Consider the following 21,117-nt stretch of genomic DNA (forward strand, 5'->3'; position numbering starts at 1 on the left):
TGGCAGCAAGCTCATCATGATTAATGTGCTTCGGACCCTCCCGGATCTCGTTTCTCCTGGACAACTACTTACCGAAGTCTTACTGAAGTCAGTTGGTGATTAGAAGGCATGAATACCGAATCCCTGGCCGCACCTCCGCTTTTCGTGCCATCCGATGCTGGATCTTCGCATTGCGTGGCATTCCTCAAGAAAGTCAACGAGAAATACGGTCTGGCGTTAGATTCGTACTTTGACCTCTACCGGTGGTCTACAGACCACATCGATTCATTCTGGGACACTGTGTGGGATGACGTCGTTATCGTCGGCCACAAAGGGCAAGACGTCGTCGATAATAATACTGTTCCAGCGACGAACCCTCCATGGTTCCGCGAAGCTAGGATTAATTGGGCTGAGAATATGTTGACATGTCGTTCGGCAGACAAATTCGCGCTTATACAAGCAAGTATGTCGATAAATCATTTGTTCATCTGACCCGATAATCATGGCTGATTAGCTGAGCCCACCCCCGAGTGTCCCAATCCCCCTCATCAGCGCGTCACATATGCCGACCTTTACGCGATGGTTGCTGACCTGGTTTCAGCCTTGTCAATGCTCGATCTGAAACCTGGCGATCGAGTGGCTTCGTACTCCTCGAATTGTATTGTACGTCACCGCCAACTTCGGGTACTGTGCCCACTCGTAACTTCACACCCTCTGCCAGGAGAATGTTGTGGCTTGTCTTGCTGCCACTGCCATAGGTAGACCATTTCTGCCTCCGCTGCTATTTGCTAACCTTCGTAGGGTGCATCTGGGTAAGTGCAGCAGCAGACTTCGGGACACAGGGAGTATTAGAACGGTACGCAAATTTATCGAAATGCTACTGCACACGCACTTGCTAATTTGTAGATTTGAGCAAGTACAACCTCGAGTGATTTTTGCGGTTGATGCCGTCGTGTAGGTCGCTTCCCTGGCAAACTCAGGCGTTTGTCGTTGAAATTATGCAGGTACAACGGAAAAGTCCACCCTCATTTGCCAAAGTTGCAATCTCTTCTTTCTGGACTCTCCGAGCGATGTTCGCTTAACCCGGTCGTGATCGTCATTCAGTCGGGAAGGGATGCGTCTGAATGGGACGCCGACTGGGTCTCATGGAGTACGTTCATTTTGAAGGGCAAGTCCAGTTCTTTGGGCCGCACTTCTGAAGGAGAAATCGAGTGGTGTCGTCAAAGCTTTGATTGGCCGCTGTGGATACTTTTTAGCTCGGGCACAACAGGTGTGTAGCTTTTTTACCGTGAATATTTGCATATGACGTTGAACTGTTGGTCGCAGGTCGCCCCAAGTATGTTGCGATCATCAATCAGCAAACTTGATTACTGACTTCAACCTCATAGACCAATTGTGCATCGGGCTGGCGGCATGCTGTTACAAGCAAAGAAAGAATTCGTAATCTGTGCAGATCTGCGCCCTGAAGACGTGTTTTTTTATTATACTACGACGTAGGTCGTTTCATTCCGAGATCGACTGTTTACTAAATCGTTGTATTGTAGAGGATGGATGATGTGGAATTTCTTAGTAAGCGGTCTTAGCATCGGGTGTACACTAGTCCTCTACGACGGAAGTCCTCTGAGGGAACCCTCTTATCTGTGGCATCTTGTGGATGAACTGCAAATATCAATTTTTGGAACGAGTGCGAAATACCTCGATCAATTATCGGTGAGCAGTCACCCTAACTATGACTGTCATCAGGTATCAATACTTGAACGTCAATAGCGGATAGGTTACAAGCCTCGCGATCACCATAACCTGGCGTGCTTGAGACATCTTTACTCGACTGGTTCGCCATTAGCCCATGCGCTGTTCGACTACGTTTATGAATGTATTCACCCCAACGTGCTTCTCGCGTCCATAACAGGTATGATCTACAAAGTTTAATTTTGATGCCACCTGGACTGCTCTTTCAGGCGGCACGGACATTTGTTCTCTCTTTGCCGGAATATGTTCTGCGCTGCCGGTACATCGTGGGGAAATTCAATGCCGCATGCTGGGAATGGCAATCGAAACTTTCACTCCTGCAGGGCACAATTGTCAAGCTGGTGAGGCTGGCGAGTTGGTATGCGTAAGGCCGTTTCCTTGTATGCCCATTGGGTTTTGGCCCCTGCCCGGTTTCGGGACAGACGAGAGTGTCAAGGCTGCAGCAGAGAGGTTCCGTCTATCCTATTTTGCTGAATACCAAGACGTGTGGTGTACGCCCCCCGGATCATGAGGTTGCGCCCCCCTTACTAACTTGATTTGGATCAGATCACGGGGACCACGTGTTGATCACACCTTCTCAGCATGGAAATGGAGGTGGACTCATCATGCTAGGAAGAAGCGATGGCGTTCTGTGAGTATCCTATTTTCACACTCCTGTCTAGGTTTGACCAATGATTTCGTAGAAATCCTGGAGGGATCCGATTTGGGTCATCTGAAATATATAACGTCCTTGAGATATGCTTCTCGATTTCTGAAGAACGGAACGCGAACGATACGATTGAGGATGCATTGGTTGTGGCACAGTCCATTGAAGGCGGCGTAGATGAACGCATGATCCTGTTCGTTAAGCTTTGTGGCAAGAAGGCGCTATCAATAGAAATGGAGAAGAAGATTAGATCGGAAATAAGATTACGACGGAGCCCACGCCATGTTCCTGCTCGAGTGTGTTCCATTTTTATCAGTCCCCTGGAACGTTGGCTGATTGTGTCCGCGGCTTGGTAGATAATCCAAGTCGACGATATCCCATATACCTTGAATGGCAAGCGCGTTGAGATCCCAGTTAAAAAGGTATGCTCTCATAATCCATAGGATTCGTGGTACTGAAAACTGGCCAGATCATCAATGGAGCGCAAATCACCAGTGTGAATTCCGCTACACTGCGAAATCCTGAGTGTCTGACTCAGTTTGCAAGCATCGGAGAGATGCTCCGAGGAGAGATGCGATGAAACGTTGATCGTAACACATGTCCATGCGTTGTACGTTGTTTGTACGGTAGAAAAAAGGAAAATTCACTTGTGACTATCCCCGGCATTCACTCAACCCTTGCTGGTGTCCCGACAATTCGTGTGGATTCCGGACATCCGTTCTGTAGGGATTTCCTTTTTCGTTACTCCGATCTGCCTCGAGGCGTTTACGCGGCTGTCCATCCGTACCCTGACTTTTACGATGATTAGAAGTCGAAAATTTTCAGCCTTTAAAAGAATGCCTGGGTGGTCGGCTGCGTTTGAGCGGACGAACGACTCGTGTTTCCCCCGGATTCCTGATCATCGACGTCCGCCACGCCTTTCACTGCACGGCGCACGCCACGCCGTCAGTTAGATTTACGAGAATCAAACGCACCCTCACCTCGTGTACCCATACTTTCCGTGCTATATCATGAGGACCGCACGTCCACTTCCCCTGAATTGCCAACATCAGTCCACCCGTCCACCTCATCAGCCTCGTCGACATCACTCTAACCGGGAACGTCAGACGTCCCGTCGCAAGCGATTCCACATACTCTCTTTCTCAAGAATATTCACGAGGCTAGCGATGCCATCAAAGTTTAACATCTTTCGGGCTTGTATATACGGTTAGCACTCATGATTATAGTATCTATTGCGGCCCTGCTCACCATGCGGCAGGCGCAGTTTTTACATGGACAGTGATCTGCCTGGCTATTGCAGCTCACTTCCAAAGTCTACTGGTTATCACAGATCTCAGTGAGTTTGCTTCCATATTCTTGTGGTTGATCGCAGCTAAAGCGGAATGTAGCTCGTTTCGTTCCTTTCACCATTTTCGTATGCAGTGCCAGCATGCTGATTCTCATCATTCTGTGAGTTGATATATAAACTTCGCACGACGCGCTGGCATTGACTAGGGCTATAGACTTGGATGTACCTTGATTCGGACCACTAATCCGATCTCCACGAGAATCGAGCTCGGATGCCTTGGATTGCTTGGGACTTTTTGGCTTGGTAGGCGAATCACGGGCTTGATAGCGGTTGCACGCTAATTGACCGGTCCAGCTTTGGGTGCCTTCTTAGCGAGCTCAGACTCGGAGAATGCAGATGTAGAATGCTTTTCGTCCGATGCGGAGACTATTCCCATTGATGTTCCTGGGTGTAAGTTACAAGAGTATATCCATTTGATGATGAGAAGTCTAACATTTCGCCGCAAGTCTCCACAGAGACATACCAAGCTCAGTATCGGGTTTTGGAGGCATTCTCACTTTTCAACGTTATTCTCAGTAAGTGAATCGAATTCATATCTTAGAGCATGCCTCAATCTCTCGCAGTATTGGCGTTCTTGTTGTTCTTGCTGGCACTCGCAGTGAAACACCATTTCCGTGTCAACCGCAATGTGTGGTACATTGCCGTTACTGAATACCCGTGGTTTGGAAAGAATATGTCCAAGTTACCAACACCCGTTAGTAGCCGGTCACGATCAAGAGGCAGGACCTACGATGAGAAGGCTTCAGCGCCCTGGGGGCAAGAAACAAGACGCGGGGACTCACGTTACCCTGGATGGTCGGCTCAAGGGCATAACGCCCCAGCACCCGCCCACACGTCGGACAAGTATAAGAGAAACGCGTCACCCAGGCGGTGACCGCTGTACATATTTCGCATTTGGGTTTTTATCGGCATAGAATGTCGTGATCCGCGCTTGCTTGGGAAGTCGAATAGATACTGTCTGTACCACATACTTGCTAGATTTGACATGGGGCTGTCAATATCACAATTTTCGTTCTTGTGGTCTTGAATAGCGTCGCCTGATGCAAGCGACGGGTTTGTGCGGAGTGCACTTTCGTCTTCCGACCAAACTCTTGATGACCTGTGTTTGTGCTTGAGCCATGCATATGGAGCCAAGTGGTGCTGCCTCAAGTTATAGGCTATAGATTGGGCCAAATATAGCATTCAATCATTGAAGGTGATTTCATCCGAATCATCGTTCAACGAGGGCCGGTACATTGTTCAGTTACGTCCCTGACTCCAATCCTTCTTTCCGGCACGACATACCATATAAACAAGGACCCACCCACATTCACGACCTTAAACCTGACCGCTAACTTTGACGACGTTTTTCAGCCATGACTATCCTGTTTATGAATATGAGGCTCATCGGTTATGGTACGTTGCTCATTCGCAATCCACGTCCCTATCGATTGATCAATCGATGATATCCAGTAACCGTTTTTCTGCTATCCGGGGCTGTCCTTGGATTTGCCGCCAACTTTGCAAGATTATTCCTCCCCCACATCAATCGTGCGTATTGCCCCACCTCTATCAATTAACGCCTGAACCGTCTTTTTAGGTGACTTCACCATGTTCGCTCTGATTCCACCATCAGCCACCATCTTCGCATTTCTGTGCATGTCAGTTGGATACACCACTGATCCGCCGTACTTGGCTTATGTCTTTGCAGAATGCAGTTTGCGCAGCCAATAGTGGAGGTAACATTCCACTTCATCCTCGGTGTTCTATGGCTAGGTAAGCTGGCAGTGCTGCCATTTACCCTTTTCCGACATCTGCCTAACTTATCGATTCGAATCAAAAGCCATGGGCGCATGGACCGCGTAAGTGCATAGTTTTTCGGTGCATAAACGGTTAATGAACTGCACGCTTCAGGGATATGATCGGATATGTGCAATGCTACCCACTTCAAGGACAGGTGGCCACAGCCAAAGGAAGTCGTGAGTGATCGATGCGACATTTTTCGAAGCTCAGCGCTCACACCACACCAGTCTCTGCGCGGACGTATTGCTATGAAATGAAAGTTATCGAAGCATTCTCGTGGACTATATTCGTGTTATGTGCGCGCACATTCCTTCATTTCTGGTGCATTTACTCAAGTCTTCCATTGCAGTTACATTCTTCTTCATTACTATGATCACGCTTACCACGCGCGCAGTCGTTTGTGGGCGGTACTATGCGTGGCGGGAACATGTCTCGCAGCTAGGCTGGTTTGGAGAATTTCCAGGATACCCCACTGAAGCTGTATATCCGCGAGCCCCGATGTTCGGAGGATACGGTCAGCCATACCCAATGATGGGAGGATACCATATGCAACAAATGCCGGGTCACTCCATCATGGTTCAGCCAGGTATCAATGGTGGCCAGCCTATTGTCTCTCAGGTACCAGTCTAGGTACCTTCTTCTATTGAACGTTAGAAATCATGCCTGTGTATTTGACGTGTTGGAAAGCTCACGATATTTTCTGATTGTACTTAGAGTGGTGCACATGTAGAACATGTAGCTCGAACACGAATTCATCAAATTCCGCCGCATCGATAGAACTAGTTATTCCACCTTTGCCCAACCTTTGCCCATAACAATTTGCCAAGATCGGCTAGTCCCGAACCAGGACTAAATTTACGTAGAACAATTGATGAGAAATTGAATAATGCAAATATTGACCTCGTGTCCTGCTTCGGCCTCATGGCCTGGTGCTGGTCGAAAATACAAGGAGCATCTGGTCATCGATTCCCACCCACCCCTTTTCCACTTCTTTCCTACTTCTATCGTCACGAAATGGCCCTATTCACCGACCACCCGTTCAGACATGTCATCAAAGGTGCGTGCATGGATAGGTCTTCATGATATGTGGGATAAATGTTGAGTGCCCGTCCGTAGGCATTCTGGCTCTGGCCATGGGCCATTTAATCATGAAAATGATGCCCCACTCGATTCGCAAGTATCGTTATTTTTTGGGCGCTTAGAGCAGTATTTTAATGGATGATCGATTTTAGAGGTTATTCATCTGACTCAAACATCAGTAACGATTTTAGCGATCGGGGCACTTATCGTATTGTATGACAATGATAGAATTGTGTCGAGCAACAGCTGACCCGAAGACAGGGTAGTGAAACACCACAGAAACGGCGGGGACCCGGAAAACAGAGTCTTGTCACAATCGCAGGAGGAGTTAATCTTGATTGCGGCGTTCGGGGCATTCTGGCTTGGTGAGCCTGCCCTCTTCAGGTATAAATGGCACACTAATTCAGAGGACTTTCCCATGACAGCCTTCCTCTTGGCTATGCGCGCGTGGAACCAGAATAGTGTCGACATCGACCTGGCACACCCACGCAGCATGTTCCAGTCGAGCACTGGTGCCGCCCAAAGCAATGTTGTCGGTGCTGGAAGCCGAGGAATTGCTGCAGCAGCACAGGGCAGGCCGCCTGCAGTGGCGTCTGAACGGCTTCAAGGCGCATCAAGTTATACCCGACAGCAATACAAGCCTCAAGCCGGATACCGCAAACCACACCCATGCAACCCGGGTGATGCTTATTGTGTCGTCGAGGAGTGGACCTTTTACTGAGGGTGCATGACAATACACGATCCTAACGTTTCTTGAAAAAATGTTTGTATGGATTGCGGTTGGATTTGGGTGTAACGGTAGTCTTCGAGTATATATCTTGTTTTCTATGGCGTTGGTGTAGAAGAAGTGCAAGTACTCCAGGAGAGTATCAATCAAAATATATTGAATTTCTGCAAGATAATTGATGAGTTTGACCCGGCCGCTTTCGGCACTGAAATTGAGTATCTCCGACTCTGCCATCGGCATCGGCAGGGTCTTGAACGTTACCGCTAGATTAGCCTTATATTACATTGAGTGATTGTCGAGCGACTTCGCGTCTTCCCCAAAGCTCTTCCATCTTGTACTCTAACAAGCATGATAAGTCCGTTCTTCTTACACTGCGGTTCAAACTTATTTGGTTTCATTCTAGACACACCTCAACAAAGCGCCGTATCGAGACAGATGTGATGAAACTGTAAAGTCTTGCCTCAAGGTGACCCGCACCCTCACTGATGTAACGATTTGCAATGCAGGCTTATGTCGGATTACGAGGTGACCCTCGTGAACGACAACATGCGCGAGTTCTACGTCCGCTTCTATGGTCCCGGAGAAAGTACGTTCCCTAATCACTCTTCCGTGAACGTCGGTTTAATCACAACCGCAGCACCATTCGCGGGCGGTATATGGAAGATTCACGTAGAGTTGCAAGCGGAGTATCCATACAAGTCGCCAAGCATAGGATTTATGAACAAGATCTTTCATCCCAACATAGATGAGCTGTCAGTAGCCATCGCGATGCATCCCGAAATGTCGATTCATACGTTTTCATTACAGGAGCGGCTCTGTATGCCTGGACGTCATTAACCAGACGTGGTCACCCATGTTCGGTATGCGGGACGGTAGACGCACGCTCGCTTATGTCGCTGATCTGTCCCCTTTCATAGATATGATCAACATATTTGAGGTGTTCTTGCCGCAACTATTGCGGTACCCTAATCCTAATGATCCACTAAACGGCGAAGCTGCCGCGCTGATGATGCGACACCCGAAGGAATACGAGGCCAAAGTCAAGGGTAAGATTGATTCCTACTAGTCTCACCAGAAAGTAACGTCCATCCTGCTCAGAGTACGTACAACGTTTCGCAACCAAGGACATTGTGGATGCCACAGAAGACTGCAATGATGACGAAGCAGACGAAGAGATGAGCGATATCGGCAGCATCAGTGAGGACGAAGAGCAAGAATCCTGAAGGTTTGATACCTCTTCCACTGGCATGCCTTTCTCCCGCATTTTTCATCACAGGTTCTTCGCACATCACACATATCATTTCACATATCATATCCATTCTGTACTTCACCTAACCTTTCTCAATTTTGTCTTATCTGCTATCATCATTCAACTCGTCTTTTTGCGGAGATACCCTCTTCGCTCGCCTTTCCGACATTTGATGATCTCCATTCCTCTCACCTCCGGACACTGGTTGGAAACATCTCATCCCTTTCGCCGTGTTGTATAATTAGGGATTGTTTAGTGCCAACTTGACTGCGTGTCATAATGTATTTTGCTTAGACAACCGCGGGACTGATGAGAGGTACTCGGCAACTCGGGAGTACATTAGGCAGCGCAAGGAGTTCATGTAGGAGCGGGAGTCGTTGCAGTAGACGGTGGGAGCGCCGGCACGAGTTCATCCACTTTCTTTTGAATGTCTGCGGCGGCCTGCAAAACATGCGTTCGAGCAACGTGAGTGCAAGAGAGAAAGGACATTGGATTGTTCGCACCTTCATGAGTGATTCTATTTGTGTTTTGACACTTTCCACGGTTGCGAGTTTAAGCTTGCTATGCTTCAGGAGATCTTCCTTTTGAGCTGTGAGTTCTTTTCTTTTTTGATCAAGTCTGGTGTTGTTAATGATGAGATGTGAAGATCCATATGATAGGATTGTGTATCGAACGTGCCTCTGCCTTTCGACAAGTTCAAAGCTTAGGCGATTAAGCATGAGCTGATGCGTATTGTGCAGCACATCATCTGAACGCGCTTCAGGAGGTGCCAGAGTTTTGAACTCTGGCAGGGAGTACAATGGCACGTCCTGGTAAATGGAACTGTATGAACGGTCAGTAGAGATTGCAGGAACAGATAAAGAAAGACAAACGCGAATTGGCGACACTTGTCTATTTCCCTCTCGAGGTGACGCTTTTCATAGAGTAAATTCTGGAGACCAAGATAGGTCTGGTCCATGTCATGGCGAGCATCTGTGGTTGCTTGCTTGCATGCTCTTGTTGCAGCATTTGCATTTCTGTTGAGGGCTTTGAGACGAGCTACTAGTGCATTGGCACGGATTTGAATAGACGTTGGGTCTACGGTGGCCAGGTCAGAGGAGACTAGCTCCTGAAAGTGCTTTATGGCTTGGTCTTCTGCCATGGCTGAAGACTGAAGTACTAGTAGTAGAGGGCACGTGGTTGATTCGTCAGATTCAGAAGCGGACCGAAATGAGTCCGTGATGATGAGAGGCTGCGCGTTGAATCAGCTACTAGACGATTACAGAGATTGCCATCACGCCAACATCACACCGTCCAACAAGCCCTGTCTCATAGCCTCACGCTGACGAACGCACCGCTCACGGTAATGTAATTTTACAATCTATTCCATCACAACCACGACTTCTCACACTCACGTCAATAAGTTTAAGAACAACAACTCAAAGCCCCTGCATCTATCTTTCTTCAACACATATTCTCCTTGGTCAACATCATGGCCGCAATGCAACGCTCAAGGTCTGGTACGATCCCATCAATGATGACCACAGGTCACGCATTCAAAGATAACACTGTCATCGTTGGTGAGTCCCCCCCTGTCCCCGCCGCCGCTCTCTCCCAATTCATACATACCCTCTTCTAGTCTTTGGTGCCTCCGGTGACCTGGCAAAGAAGAAGGTGGGCCATATGCTCTTCTATCGTCGTCCTGGAGGATCCTGACCACCCAGATAGACGTACCCAGCCTTGTTTGGTCTCTACCGCAACGGTTATCTCCCTAAAGATGTTCATATCGTCGGCTATGCACGCACAAAGATGGACGAAGAAGAGTATCACAAACGCACCACCAGTTACATCAAGAACCCTAACAATGACCCCGAAATCGCTGCTAAAATTCAAGAGTTCAAGAACATCTCCTCCTATGTTTCTGGTGGCTATGATGATAGCCCATCTTTCCAAAATTTGGCAAAACACATGGAGGCAATTGAAAAGAAATACCCAAGTCGCGAAGTCAACCGCCTCTTTTACCTTGCCCTCCCGCCGTCCGTGTTTGTTCCTGTCGCAAAACATGTCAAGGAAAGCTGCTACGCCGTTACTGGAACAAACCGCATTATCGTCGAGAAGCCTTTTGGCAAGGATCTCGAATCCTGTCGGGAGCTCCTATCGTCACTCAAGCTTTCATGGAAAGAGGAGGAAACCTACCGCATTGACCATTATCTCGGCAAGGAGATGGTCAAGAATTTGTTGGTCCTCCGTTTCGCCAACGTCGCCATGGGCGCTGCGTGGGACAAGCATTCGATCAGCAACGTCCAGATCAGTTTCAAGGAGCCCTTTGGCACAGAGGGTCGTGGCGGTTATTTTGACGAATTTGGCATCATCCGTGACATTTTGCAAAACCGTGAGTCTCCTGTGAGCTTGTGTGGGAAGGGGCTTCCACGCTGATGCATGTGCGCACTCAGACTTGCTGCAGGTCCTGAGTATCTTGACCATGGAACGACCGGTCTCGTTCGCGTCAGAGGACATTCGGGACGAGAAGGTTATTCATGTGCACTAGAAGTATTTGTGGTGTTCTCACGCTGGCGTCCCTTTTTCTTCCCAGGTCAAAGTGCTTCGTGCCATCCCACCTATTGAGCGGAAGGATGTGCTTCTAGGCCAGTATGTCGGAGCCAATGGGAAGCCGGGCTATCTGGATGACGACACTGTGCCGAAAGATTCTGTCTGCCCAACGTTTGCTGCTACCACGCTCTGGATTAACAATGAGCGATGGGAAGGTGTTCCGTTCATTTTGAAGGCAGGAAAGGGTATGTCCCACTCCAATAAAATAAAATAAAATAGCCCCTGACAAATCACGCACTACAGCCTTGAATGAGGCAAAGGTTGAAGTTCGCATCCAATTCAGGGACGTGGCACAGGGAATTTTCAACGATATTTCACGCAACGAACTTGTTATCCGCATTCAGCCATCGGAGGCCGTTTACCTGAAACTGAACGCTAAGACGCCTGGATATGCGTTCCGCGCAATGCCGACTGAGATGGACCTTACATACAAGAGGCGGTTCACGGATACAAAAATCCCGGAGGCATATGAGGCACTCATCCTGGATGCGATCAAAGGGGACCACTCGAACTTTGTCCGAGATGACGAACTGGATGTTGCATGGAAGGTAAGCATGCTGCTGCAAGCCATAGCCAGGGAGCGCGATTGATCGCCAATGTACCAGATTTTCACCCCCATCCTGCATTGGATAGATGGGAAAGAAGGACCGCGCCCTAAGCCCTCACCCTACCCCTATGGCTCTCGGGGACCTAAGGAACTTGATAGCTTCATTGAGAAGTTGGGTTACAGGCCCACAGCAGGGGACTAGTAAGCATACACGTGCTCGATTTGGAAGGACTGAACGCTAACTGTGGATGTTCTGCAGCAGTTGGCCTCAGACGAACATGTCAGCTTTGTGAATGGGGTTGTAGTATTAGAATCATTTTTATTGTTCGTTTGCACGAGGTTCTGGTGCGGTGTATGAAAAGTGTTATACTTGACTTGCATGTGTCTTCATGATTTTGGAAATCGGTAGTCATCCATATGCAAAGTTGTGGCGGTTCCGGTCAAGACAGGAGGTTTATGCAAAGGTCGTCATTGGAAGGGCCAAAATCGGCGATCTGTTGCAGTATTAGCTGAATCATTAAATCAAGTAACGTTTAAATAGGGCGTGGAAAGTGTAGTTGGGGGAGCATCGTGAATCTCTTGATTGAACGCTTGAATCTAGTTTGGATCTCGTTCCAGTTGCGTACTGAATCGTCCTATTCGCTTGTGCTGCCTTACCTTTACCAGGTAAGAAACTGCCTTTTGCCTTACCGCGGAGAGCAGGGGGAGCCTGAGCAAATCTTAGACGAATCCTCGAGCTCGTTCTTCCATTTCATCCTTGTAATATTGCTCATGAACTCTGGTACTCGTAAGTCCATATTTATTCGACTCAATCTCACTGCTCATATAATTCTCCTCGTTCTCGAAAGCCCTTCTCCATTGCTCTTTCCCGGTACAGTCTCAGTAACATATCCAATGCAATATCCTTCGCCAAATATCCTTTTGGCTCTCTTACACTGTCCCCTTTGCTCCCCATCTCGTCTTTTGACAGACCCGACCACTCTACGATGCGGTCATACTGTCTGTTCCTCGCATATCACCTCGGATTCATGCCCAGTCCCTTGCTGTTCGTCTACTCCATCGAATTTCACCCCCGTCATTCCAACTAGTTCTCGAGTCGCGTTCTTCCCAGCGACGTCAGAATCCCATGACCATACGAACTCTACCGAACCAGGTGAACGAAGAATTGACGTCAGAGTGAGAAAGTTGGTGGAATTGGTAAAGAATGCCGCAGAGGATTGCGCCGAGCAGCGTGACCTCCTTGTGGACACCTATTCTGACTCTGAAGACGACTCCGACAGCGAACAGCATGAACCACTCGGTCTTCCATCGTCCTCATCATCAGCTGCACGTCCTGTGACACCCGTCTCTGGCCTGTCGGGTTCCATTGATACATCTTCCCCTGCCTCGTCGTCTTCTCGACCACGGAAGCGACGTCGACGTCGACGTCATACGTCCAATTCGCGTTTGCCGGATTTTCATCCTTCTGGCCCAGGGGACGCATCGCTAGCCGAATTTGACAAGAACCTCATAACGGAGTTGACATGTGAGATCTGCTTTATGCTGTTTTACCAGCCTGTCACAACGCCTTGTCAACATGTACGTACCTACAACTTGTGTTCCGCATGAAAGACCCTGACGGCGGCACCACTAGTCGTTTTGCTCCAAATGCTTACAAAGGTCGCTAGATCATAGCATGTTATGTCCGATATGTCGCGTGGAATTGCCTGGCTTCGCTTACTTTCATGAACACCCGCACAACAAAGTTATACTTGCTCTTCGTCAGTACATTACGTCATAGCTCATGCATTCATCTAATTTCTTGTCAATGTACAGTGCTCAAAGCTTACCCTGAGTCCTATGACACAAGGGGACAAGCAATCGTGGCAGAAGAGCGTGACGCGCGTTTAGACACGCCCATTTTTGTTTGCCAATTATCTTTCCCGGGCATGCCAACACTCTTGCATTTCTTCGAACCACGCTACCGGTTAATGCTCAGGCGTTGCCTCGAGGCCCCGACACCAACCTTTGGCATGATAACGCCTCCACGTGCAGCACCTGTTGCTGGTCTCGGCGTTGATGCGGGCGCAGATTTTGGTACCATGCTTGAGATCCGCAGTGTCCAGATGCTGCCAGACGGGCGGAGCATGGTGGAAACTTGGGGCACGCATCGGTTCAGGATACTCGAACGCGGATCTCTAGATGGGTACATGATCGGAAGGGTGGAACGGATCGACGATTATGAAGACCTTTTTGATGACTGGGAGTCTGAGATCGAGGAAAACGCTGATTCCTCGTCATCCGCATCATCATCGTCTTCTAGCGCCTCGGGCCATGCACCACCACCACCACCACCTCAACATCTTCTCTCGCGCATCATGTCGAACCTGTCACAACCTCCATCACCCACCAACCCTCCTCTGAGCACCGCCGCGCTCCTTCAAACATGCCACACGTTTCTGGAGCAGCTTCGTGCAGGCACTGCGCCGTGGGTGGTCCAGCGTCTAAACCACACATACGGTCCGCAGCCGCCTGACGAGGACCCTGATGCGTTCTCCTTCTGGATGGGAATGGTGCTCCCGATAGACGAGCACGAGAAGGCCAAATTACTACCCATTAAAAGCGCGCGTCTCCGTCTGCGGATGGTCGTGGGCTGGATCGAACAGTTGAATAGTAATTGGTGGGTGCTGCACATTATTTTACCCCTATTCTGCTCATGACTGTGACTCGTGGGCAGGTGGTTTTCGAGTGGATGCATTGTCATATAGCCCTGTTCATTCACAACATAATCCCTTGTTACACCACGGAACCAACGTGATCACGATGGAGGAGAGGAAATAAAGAAAAATGGAGTTTGTTTAATGTGTATCAGTACTCTATCCACGTACCGTATCATCCGCACTGATTTTATTTAGTACCATCATCTGCTGGAGTGTATCCTACCCATGCGCTCTATTTATCCCCATTTTCTCTTTAGCTCTTCACTTGGTTACTTCTGCATCGGTTACTGGAATCTGGACTATTAGTATTAGGTTGATTTTTTCCTGTTGAAGTACTTGAAGTACTATATATGCTTGACGGTGCCTCAATGCCAGTCTTGACCCCAACCGCCACATTTTTGGCAAGGGTATAGCGGAAATAAAGCCTGGCCTCCGCAAACAATTAATCGTGCGTGTATAAGGAGCGGGTTGCGAAGTGCCTTCAAGCTAGTAGTAGTTGTTCGGTCACACCACACCGGAGTCACACTCATTAACCAAAGCGTGACGCTCTTCCGAACTGCTTATTCCATTACGCCCTCGGACGTCAGTGCTCAGCGAGCCATGGCGAGCTCAACTCTAGGCCCACCACGGCTGCTCATGCCAACCGTGCGCTCGCCCGCACCTCCGTGCCTACCACAACCACCCCCAAGCCCGCCAACGCGAAGGCACACCTCGTCAAAATTAATCCGTGCGCGCTCCGGCTCGGCAACTGCCATTATGACAAGTGCGGCATTCAATGCGGGGGCAGGGGTGAGCGAGGGTTCCGTTGGGGAGCGCTGGATTGGGAGGAAATCTCGTCTTGAAATTGCTGAGAATCGTGTCGAACTTCAGGGTTACCAGATGTATGCGGTCGAGAAGTGGTTCGTCGCTTGTCTTTGTGTGGAATTTAGCGTGTGTTGACTGACACATAGGATAGTGGAGCGTCTGCGCCCTGTTACAGTGCTCATTGTGTACACGGGAGACCCTTCGCACAAGGTATGTTCCTGTGCTGTAAGCTTCAGGAAGCATATGTTCACATCTCCTTTGCTATGCCTCCAGATTACCGTCACCGTGCTTAAACCTGCTGGCCATTTGACATCCCAGGAGGGAGAGTCAGAACTGACACTCTCTGTTCAACACCTTCGCAAAGATGGAGCCCGACCGAAACAGGTACCTTGGCGCTTGGGCGGTATGCTCGCTTAGTGCTAATATATGCGCCTTAGACGCCCTTGGGCATTCTGATGGTCACTTCTTTGGCTAACTTTCGGTCTGATTATACAATTGTGCAGATTCCCGATGGCGACTTTCTAGCAGTGCAGGAGCGTTTGTACTGCAACATCAATCTACTACGAATGGGATGCAGTGGACGAAGTGCTGTTACGCTCGAAGAACCTGGGTAAGGTTTGGGTACTCGACTTATGTATTCGCTCATCATTTCGTAGCGAGACGACAAAGGAGCGGTTCAAATCATTGTACTCCATTCCTGACACGCCGTCCACGACACATCCATTTCGCTCTAAATCTCCTCCGCATTCACGTGCCCAGACTCGGACTTTCTCGCATTCTCCAAATCCCCTTATCATTCCTGACACATTGAATAGCTCTTCTTCGCATGTCCATTCATTGTACACTGGTGCCTCTCCGCAGCATAGCACTTCAAATATTAATGCACAGCAGTCGCAGCGCCATCCGCACTTTGCAGCTACTGTTCTAGAGCTGGTGAAACTGATACAAGCTGCATTGGCCGTGTGTGGAATGTTCCCACTGACTTCCCTACCTATTTTGGATGGCCTACTTTGCGATGTCACCGTAGATGGGTTGCAAAAATGGATGGTGGAAGTAGGAGAGTGCTTTCCAGGCGTTGAGGTTAGTGAAATAATCATCTATCGACGAGCTCCGGCCGAATTAAGCATTTTTAGGCAACCGAACGTATTGCTGACCCGAATGCAGTTGCCGCGCTGCTTTCATTTGTGCTCTCGGCACGAAATAAACTAGCGTCCCTTGCACAAGCAGTGCCGAAGGACCCATTCCTACATCCATACGCATTAATTACTTGCATTAGTGCATGTGCACAGGCTCAGCTTTTGGGCATCAGCTCACATCCCAATAATGGGACGCACTCGTCGCCAACGCTCTCGCACACGGAGACACCTCTGCTGGTCACGGTATCAGGCGCCTCCTCACCTGGACTGTCAATATCGCCGGCAGTCTCCACTTACTCGCCATCGCCTTCTATTGGTGCAAGTTGCTCAATCGTCCAACCAGCGCTCCCAACTTACTTAAATCTTCACTTATTCACTGCGCTCACGTCCACCCATGAGGCGAGGCTTAAGCATTCTGACTCACGGCGTGTGCAGCGCATCATTTTATCAACTCTTGACCCTACTTCTGAGCCGGACTCTTCTGATGACGAGCGGCGTGGGTTAAGCGGACGTGTCAGGGGCTTTGTGGGGCGCGGTGGCGTGGCTGGTGCGGAGGGTATATTGGCACCCGTGGCAGACCTTGGCACGTTTGTCAGAGCTGTCGTTGGCCGTGATAAACAGCATGAGAAAGTTGGGTCCAGGGCCGAGAAAAACAAATTGGAAAGAGAGCGTGTCAGGAAGGACGAGAAACCGGACGAAGTGGATGAGAAGGAACGGGTAGCCGGCAGTGTGCGTGCGCTTTGGACCGGTAGAGTGGAGGTAGCGGTTCGCTTGCGGGCCCGTGCAGCGGGCCCCACACAAACACTCCATAGAACCCAGGAGAAGGTACGAGAAAAAGATAAGGACAAGGAACGACTTACGTCAAGTGATGTGGATGATTCTGGCATCGTAAAGAGTGCGGGCGAAGACGATATCGATCTTACCTTCGGGGGTGCTTGGTCTGGAAAGGTGCAGAAGAAATTGGAATTCTGGGCTGGGTCGGTGGCTTCTTGGATTCTTCCGCTCCGGGCTGACACCTTCATTATAGCATCAATCGGTCCAAGCGATCGATAGATCTATCATCTCCATTGAGATCTACAGGGCGCTCATCGCTGATAGCAGTGCCGTTGTCTGCACAATCATCTTTATCAGGTCACGTGTATGCCGATACAAGCGTTTTGACTGTACCGTCTGTGGTGTTATCCCCGTGAGTACCATCCCTTGTCTGGAATGATTCGCATTCATTCATGAGAGGTAGGAACAGCGGGGATGACGATGAACTCCTGAGCAGCGGCCAGGTATCACCTATCTGTATGCACACAAGCTACTTATTTGGCTAGACTGTGATCTGATGCATCAAATCCTAGCGATCTCAAGGACACACAACCCGTTCATACTTGACCCTTCTGATGCATCGATCACCGCGCAAGGGTCCACTTCCAATCTTAACAAGGATGATCTAGAGTACAACCGCCGTGTGAAGTCTTTCCTTGCCCGACAACCCAGACGACATAGAGACGAGAGTCGCGTGTCTAGCTGGTCGGGTGTAGGAAGTATAGAAGAAAAAAGAAAGTCTGCTGACAAGTCTACTGAAAGAGAGAGCGAGGCGGAGAGTAAAAGGAAAATGTTGAGGCCTGATATCCAGAGGTAGGCTTATGACTAAATATGTGTGTGTGCTAATACTCGTGCCAGACGGCATAGTTTTCACGACCTGGATTCTTTCCGAGACCTTCGTATCATTCCTTTCAAATGGATGCGAATTGATGTAGACCTTTGCGGCCACCTATTAGTCATGCATCGACGAGAAGAGCATTTGACATGCATGCTTGGCTGCCTCGAGGTGAGCGTTTGTGTTCATGAGTTCCATGGATATGCCCGCTCATTTTGACGTGGTCTAGCGTGTGTCTTCAAACCTGGCAGCGATTAACGCAGCTCTCCAGAAGGATGATAGAGATCATCATGAATTTGTATCTAATCTGTCTAGCCAACTCGAGGTCCTGCAACGCGTGGAAGACGCAAGGGTCACGGCACATGCCAGTCGTCAACAAATCGCAGCTCTCGACTACGAGGCGGGACAGTTCAGACGGCAAGGCCTTTGGGAAGCAGCAATTGCGCCTCGAGCAAAAGTGCTCGAGCTCAGGGGTAAAGTTTTTGGATCGGACACCGTTGGCTCAAGAAAGCGACGGCGGATGCAGTGGACGCTGGGTGGCCAGGAGCGGGAGGTGGATGTATGGGGACGGACGGAGAGCGAGGCGGAGGAGGAACGCCGTGCAGGTGATGGGTTGGGGGATTTGCGGGTGCTTGGTGATGAGACGGATGATGAGATGAGCGAGGCGGAAGAGGAGGACGAACACAAGGACGCTCTGATGCAGCCAATGTGGCTGCTCAAGTTCCTTACCAGGTGGACCGCAAGGTTGGGGTTCTTGGCGGGTCAAAGTGGGGCGCAGGCGTCACCATCTCAGTCCCATGTGCAGTCCCGCGACAGCAGTGCCCCTGCTACGGATTCTCGGGGTACTAACGGTGCTTCCATTTCACCGTCATTACCTTCATAATATTGTACTTCGACGTTATTTCATGCGCGGACTGCTTGGTCAAGGATATATCAAATAATATTTTTATGTACACTAACCCTTGCTACATATGATCTTAATGGAATATTTATGATTTCCTGACCACCTTGCCTTGCGAACGTTTCAAGGCACGTTTCCGATCACGCTCAATGATCTGATGCCAAAGGGGTGAGCAAGAAGTACATAGAACCCGATGTGCGAGGACAAACCTTTTTCTGTTCTGCAGCACTCAGACGTGACACACGTTCTAGCTCTGCTTTCCGCCTTGCGGCCTTCTTATCCTCGGCCACTTCCTCCTTCTTTTCCTTGACAGCCTCTTCCCGGATTTCCTTGTCTACGTCCTCCCGGACCTTTTTCATCTTAGACCGGGTCTCTGGCCGGAGGTTCATCTTCGTTAAACCGTCAATAAATGTAAACATAGCCGAGACAAGTGGAATGGTCTCGGCAGCCTTGTCTGCAGGAGGAACGGCAAGACACAATATGACGTGTTTCTCGCGTTCGGCAGGTGTTTGTGGGACAGCAGGACGTTCACGCGGTTGATCCGTGACGGAAATCGATTTGAAGTATTTGAGATTAATGGGATCCGAAAGGAGCTTGGTTAGTGATAACGTGGGAGTAGCCTTGAACAAATTGTCAGTCACATCGGCCCACTCGGTCATCACAGAGAGCGAAGGTGGAAGTGAGGCATGATCGGCGGTACGGGTGAACGTCTGTGGCGTGTAAGTTTATTATAAATTGACTGTTAGCGTATGAGGCTAACCAAATCCCAGCGTTTATCCTTGATGCTGGCGAATTCATCCTTTGCGAGGACCGCCCATACGTAATCTGGGATGCTTGCAGCCATCTCCGCGTCGAGTTTAAAGTCGAGCATGAGTTCATCGTATGGATTGTATCTGAGGTCGTACATTTGCCAGCCGAAATGATAGAGAAGTTGCAAGGGATCTTGGCGTGGGCGAAGTGAGAAGACGGTATGCAGGGACGCAATAGCGCGTCGACCAGTGGAGAAATTGAAAAAGTCCGTGTAACCATCTGCAATAAGCCCTGAGGCGGTTGTAGCTGAGGAGAATTGGTCTTGAAGGAGTGGAAGGTGAGCATTATACCTAAAAGTGCGTTAAATATGACCTGAATTGAGGGTAAGACGTGGACGTACCAGGAGTTGGCTCTTTTGGAGTTGACATATTTGCCGTAGATAGCTATGGCTATATATGCCAACAATCCGGCTAAGAGATACGCCTGGTTTACAAAGACTGCGCCATGGAGTGAGTACGTTAGAAAAGAACCGTTGACATGCACTTACGCCCTGGACGAAAGACCAAAAATTTCCATGAAATTTGCCAACCATCATAGTCCGTTGGTTGTACAAAAGGCGGGGGTGTCATAACACCAAGAATTTTGACGATGAGACTTGCCATGGCCTGCTTATAGTACTTGTCCTCGGGATGAAGACTTCAAAGTCAACTCTTAAGGAACACTTGGGAATTTTCGGAAAGAAGTCCGGGGTTCGGTAATTTCCGGAGGACGTTCGATCTGGCATCAAGAATGGGCTCAGATCGCAGCAGACAAGGTAGAAGAGGCAAGAAAGTTGTGAGTCCCATCATCCCCTCGCTCTTTCCTTCAGACACTGACAATGGATCCATCAATGCTTGACACAAGGTCATTGCTCGATCAATTTCGAGTCGAAATGGAGGTAAGTTCAAACCAATCCGTAATTCGGTGTTTCTAACTTTATGTGAAGCCAAGACAAAGCCAGCCAACCGACTATGGGCGCTTTGTTGTGCATATTGTCAAGCATATGACACAGCAGTCGAGCGCTATTGATCAAGCCATGTTGCGTCGCGCAATCGGACTCGCATCGTCGTACCTTGTGACTGATACGAGCACCAATTCCGAGCGTGGCATCCAGACATGGTGTACTGGGTTCCATCGTCTCGTTGACATTATGGTTGTGTTACATTCAAGAGGGGAGCTGGAACTTGAGACGGTTAACGAGGCGTCGAAAGCGTGTTCTGAATGTTGGAGTGTCGCCGGAACATGGCGAGGAATGGAAGATTGTCGTCAGGGGGTGAAGGAAGTTGCTGCTAAGCTTAAAAAGTTGCTTGATGAGCCTCACAGAAGAACGTATAAAGGATCCAAAGTGTATACCCCAAGCAGTAGTTGACTTGTATGGTACAGCAGGCCGTCCCATAACATTAATAGGAGAAATAGCCCCTGCAGCAGCACAGCCTGATGTAAT

At 49.3% G+C, this 21,117-nt stretch overlaps 11 protein-coding genes across 11 annotated transcripts; 9 read left to right on the forward strand and 2 right to left on the reverse strand.

The window, feature by feature from the left end:
- Positions 1-33: 33 nt before the first annotated feature.
- DEU56DRAFT_765421 (acetoacetyl-CoA synthetase) lies at positions 34-3,039 on the forward strand. Its single transcript, XM_041351006.1, has 15 exons — positions 34-442; positions 494-642; positions 701-737; positions 781-835; positions 886-933; positions 984-1,249; positions 1,306-1,315; positions 1,368-1,472; positions 1,524-1,689; positions 1,747-1,888; positions 1,938-2,219; positions 2,275-2,359; positions 2,412-2,670; positions 2,731-2,796; positions 2,844-3,039. The coding sequence occupies exons 1-15, from the start codon at positions 109-111 to the stop codon at positions 2,952-2,954; spliced, it is 2,115 nt and encodes a 704-aa protein (XP_041215047.1). The 5' UTR covers positions 34-108; the 3' UTR covers positions 2,955-3,039.
- On the forward strand, positions 3,033-4,771 carry DEU56DRAFT_765435 (uncharacterized protein). Its single transcript, XM_041351007.1, has 7 exons — positions 3,033-3,580; positions 3,633-3,710; positions 3,763-3,823; positions 3,877-3,965; positions 4,017-4,112; positions 4,169-4,237; positions 4,286-4,771. The coding sequence occupies exons 1-7, from the start codon at positions 3,385-3,387 to the stop codon at positions 4,594-4,596; spliced, it is 900 nt and encodes a 299-aa protein (XP_041215048.1). The 5' UTR covers positions 3,033-3,384; the 3' UTR covers positions 4,597-4,771.
- On the forward strand, positions 4,772-6,401 carry DEU56DRAFT_765438 (uncharacterized protein). Its single transcript, XM_041351008.1, has 8 exons — positions 4,772-5,117; positions 5,175-5,252; positions 5,302-5,362; positions 5,413-5,477; positions 5,545-5,563; positions 5,616-5,680; positions 5,732-5,800; positions 5,854-6,401. Exons 1-8 carry the CDS (start codon positions 5,078-5,080, stop codon positions 6,132-6,134), a joined length of 678 nt encoding a protein of 225 aa, XP_041215049.1. The 5' UTR covers positions 4,772-5,077; the 3' UTR covers positions 6,135-6,401.
- Positions 6,402-7,486, forward strand: DEU56DRAFT_765444 (uncharacterized protein). Its single transcript, XM_041351009.1, has 5 exons — positions 6,402-6,561; positions 6,621-6,677; positions 6,737-6,797; positions 6,846-6,949; positions 7,010-7,486. Exons 1-5 carry the CDS (start codon positions 6,426-6,428, stop codon positions 7,303-7,305), a joined length of 654 nt encoding a protein of 217 aa, XP_041215050.1. The 5' UTR covers positions 6,402-6,425; the 3' UTR covers positions 7,306-7,486.
- Positions 7,487-7,821: 335 nt separating this feature from the next.
- On the forward strand, positions 7,822-8,534 carry DEU56DRAFT_906254 (ubiquitin-conjugating enzyme/RWD-like protein; the record flags this gene model as incomplete). The annotated part of the gene is made up of 5 exons (XM_041356805.1): positions 7,822-7,897; positions 7,949-8,063; positions 8,119-8,171; positions 8,229-8,357; positions 8,410-8,534. The coding sequence occupies 5 exons, from the start codon at positions 7,822-7,824 to the stop codon at positions 8,532-8,534; spliced, it is 498 nt and encodes a 165-aa protein (XP_041215051.1).
- Positions 8,535-8,917: 383 nt separating this feature from the next.
- On the reverse strand, positions 8,918-9,701 carry DEU56DRAFT_867589 (Fms-interacting protein-domain-containing protein; the record flags this gene model as incomplete). Its single annotated transcript, XM_041355435.1, has 4 exons — positions 8,918-9,001; positions 9,064-9,178; positions 9,239-9,382; positions 9,433-9,701. The coding sequence occupies 4 exons, from the start codon at positions 9,699-9,701 to the stop codon at positions 8,918-8,920; spliced, it is 612 nt and encodes a 203-aa protein (XP_041215052.1).
- Positions 9,702-9,751: 50 nt separating this feature from the next.
- Positions 9,752-12,239, forward strand: DEU56DRAFT_875855 (glucose-6-phosphate dehydrogenase). The gene is made up of 8 exons (XM_041356004.1): positions 9,752-10,119; positions 10,179-10,213; positions 10,268-10,931; positions 10,993-11,069; positions 11,133-11,334; positions 11,393-11,697; positions 11,755-11,897; positions 11,956-12,239. Exons 1-8 carry the CDS (start codon positions 10,032-10,034, stop codon positions 11,987-11,989), a joined length of 1,548 nt encoding a protein of 515 aa, XP_041215053.1. The 5' UTR covers positions 9,752-10,031; the 3' UTR covers positions 11,990-12,239.
- On the forward strand, positions 12,228-14,885 carry DEU56DRAFT_765451 (PUA-like domain-containing protein). The gene is made up of 5 exons (XM_041351010.1): positions 12,228-12,483; positions 12,545-13,274; positions 13,330-13,456; positions 13,512-14,355; positions 14,413-14,885. The coding sequence occupies exons 2-5, from the start codon at positions 12,591-12,593 to the stop codon at positions 14,441-14,443; spliced, it is 1,686 nt and encodes a 561-aa protein (XP_041215054.1). The 5' UTR covers positions 12,228-12,483; positions 12,545-12,590; the 3' UTR covers positions 14,444-14,885.
- A 65-nt stretch (positions 14,886-14,950) lies between these two features.
- On the forward strand, positions 14,951-18,916 carry DEU56DRAFT_765463 (uncharacterized protein). The gene is made up of 11 exons (XM_041351011.1): positions 14,951-15,294; positions 15,346-15,409; positions 15,473-15,583; positions 15,637-15,809; positions 15,856-16,279; positions 16,333-17,312; positions 17,363-17,521; positions 17,573-17,625; positions 17,682-17,961; positions 18,007-18,154; positions 18,213-18,916. Exons 1-11 carry the CDS (start codon positions 14,996-14,998, stop codon positions 18,864-18,866), a joined length of 3,345 nt encoding a protein of 1,114 aa, XP_041215055.1. The 5' UTR covers positions 14,951-14,995; the 3' UTR covers positions 18,867-18,916.
- DEU56DRAFT_765468 (DUF1682-domain-containing protein) lies at positions 18,917-20,349 on the reverse strand. Its single transcript, XM_041351012.1, has 5 exons — positions 20,182-20,349; positions 20,035-20,131; positions 19,645-19,984; positions 19,094-19,594; positions 18,917-19,038 (listed from the first exon to the last, which is right to left on the reverse strand). Exons 1-5 carry the CDS (start codon positions 20,294-20,296, stop codon positions 18,973-18,975), a joined length of 1,119 nt encoding a protein of 372 aa, XP_041215056.1. The 5' UTR covers positions 20,297-20,349; the 3' UTR covers positions 18,917-18,972.
- DEU56DRAFT_765472 (uncharacterized protein) lies at positions 20,350-21,100 on the forward strand. Its single transcript, XM_041351013.1, has 3 exons — positions 20,350-20,468; positions 20,538-20,571; positions 20,620-21,100. Exons 2-3 carry the CDS (start codon positions 20,566-20,568, stop codon positions 21,040-21,042), a joined length of 429 nt encoding a protein of 142 aa, XP_041215057.1. The 5' UTR covers positions 20,350-20,468; positions 20,538-20,565; the 3' UTR covers positions 21,043-21,100.
- Positions 21,101-21,117: the final 17 nt, after the last annotated feature.

Source organism: Suillus clintonianus (assembly GCF_016758775.1).
Source record: "Suillus clintonianus strain FC179 chromosome Unknown DEU56scaffold_2, whole genome shotgun sequence".
NCBI classification, from domain to species: Eukaryota; Fungi; Basidiomycota; class Agaricomycetes; order Boletales; family Suillaceae; genus Suillus; species Suillus clintonianus.

Coding starts and splice junctions, on each gene's coding strand:
- DEU56DRAFT_765421 (XM_041351006.1), top strand. CDS start 109: ATGAATACCGAATCCCTGGCCGCACCTCCGCTTTTCGTGCCATCCGAT. Junction 643..700: donor CGTACTCCTCGAATTGTATT/GTACGTCACCGC, acceptor ACCCTCTGCCAG/GAGAATGTTGTGGCTTGTCT. Junction 2,220..2,274: donor TGAATACCAAGACGTGTGGT/GTACGCCCCCCG, acceptor GATTTGGATCAG/ATCACGGGGACCACGTGTTG.
- DEU56DRAFT_765435 (XM_041351007.1), top strand. CDS start 3,385: ATGAGGACCGCACGTCCACTTCCCCTGAATTGCCAACATCAGTCCACC. Junction 3,824..3,876: donor ATGCTGATTCTCATCATTCT/GTGAGTTGATAT, acceptor CTAGGGCTATAG/ACTTGGATGTACCTTGATTC. Junction 3,966..4,016: donor GCTTGGGACTTTTTGGCTTG/GTAGGCGAATCA, acceptor TGACCGGTCCAG/CTTTGGGTGCCTTCTTAGCG.
- DEU56DRAFT_765438 (XM_041351008.1), top strand. CDS start 5,078: ATGACTATCCTGTTTATGAATATGAGGCTCATCGGTTATG. Junction 5,118..5,174: donor TATGAGGCTCATCGGTTATG/GTACGTTGCTCA, acceptor GATGATATCCAG/TAACCGTTTTTCTGCTATCC. Junction 5,801..5,853: donor GTGGACTATATTCGTGTTAT/GTGCGCGCACAT, acceptor CTTCCATTGCAG/TTACATTCTTCTTCATTACT.
- DEU56DRAFT_765444 (XM_041351009.1), top strand. CDS start 6,426: ATGGCCTGGTGCTGGTCGAAAATACAAGGAGCATCTGGTCATCGATTC. Junction 6,678..6,736: donor AATGATGCCCCACTCGATTC/GCAAGTATCGTT, acceptor GATCGATTTTAG/AGGTTATTCATCTGACTCAA. Junction 6,798..6,845: donor ATCGGGGCACTTATCGTATT/GTATGACAATGA, acceptor ACCCGAAGACAG/GGTAGTGAAACACCACAGAA.
- DEU56DRAFT_875855 (XM_041356004.1), top strand. CDS start 10,032: ATGGCCGCAATGCAACGCTCAAGGTCTGGTACGATCCCATCAATGATG. Junction 10,214..10,267: donor GTGACCTGGCAAAGAAGAAG/GTGGGCCATATG, acceptor CCACCCAGATAG/ACGTACCCAGCCTTGTTTGG. Junction 11,335..11,392: donor CATTTTGAAGGCAGGAAAGG/GTATGTCCCACT, acceptor CACGCACTACAG/CCTTGAATGAGGCAAAGGTT.
- DEU56DRAFT_765451 (XM_041351010.1), top strand. CDS start 12,591: ATGCAATATCCTTCGCCAAATATCCTTTTGGCTCTCTTACACTGTCCC. Junction 13,457..13,511: donor CAAAGTTATACTTGCTCTTC/GTCAGTACATTA, acceptor GTCAATGTACAG/TGCTCAAAGCTTACCCTGAG. Junction 14,356..14,412: donor GAACAGTTGAATAGTAATTG/GTGGGTGCTGCA, acceptor ACTCGTGGGCAG/GTGGTTTTCGAGTGGATGCA.
- DEU56DRAFT_765463 (XM_041351011.1), top strand. CDS start 14,996: ATGGCGAGCTCAACTCTAGGCCCACCACGGCTGCTCATGCCAACCGTG. Junction 17,522..17,572: donor CCGTCTGTGGTGTTATCCCC/GTGAGTACCATC, acceptor CATGAGAGGTAG/GAACAGCGGGGATGACGATG. Junction 17,962..18,006: donor TTGAGGCCTGATATCCAGAG/GTAGGCTTATGA, acceptor TACTCGTGCCAG/ACGGCATAGTTTTCACGACC.
- DEU56DRAFT_765468 (XM_041351012.1), bottom strand. CDS start 20,296: ATGGCAAGTCTCATCGTCAAAATTCTTGGTGTTATGACACCCCCGCCT. Junction 19,595..19,644: donor AGGATAAACGCTGGGATTTG/GTTAGCCTCATA, acceptor TACACGCCACAG/ACGTTCACCCGTACCGCCGA. Junction 19,039..19,093: donor GTGCTGCAGAACAGAAAAAG/GTTTGTCCTCGC, acceptor CTTTGGCATCAG/ATCATTGAGCGTGATCGGAA.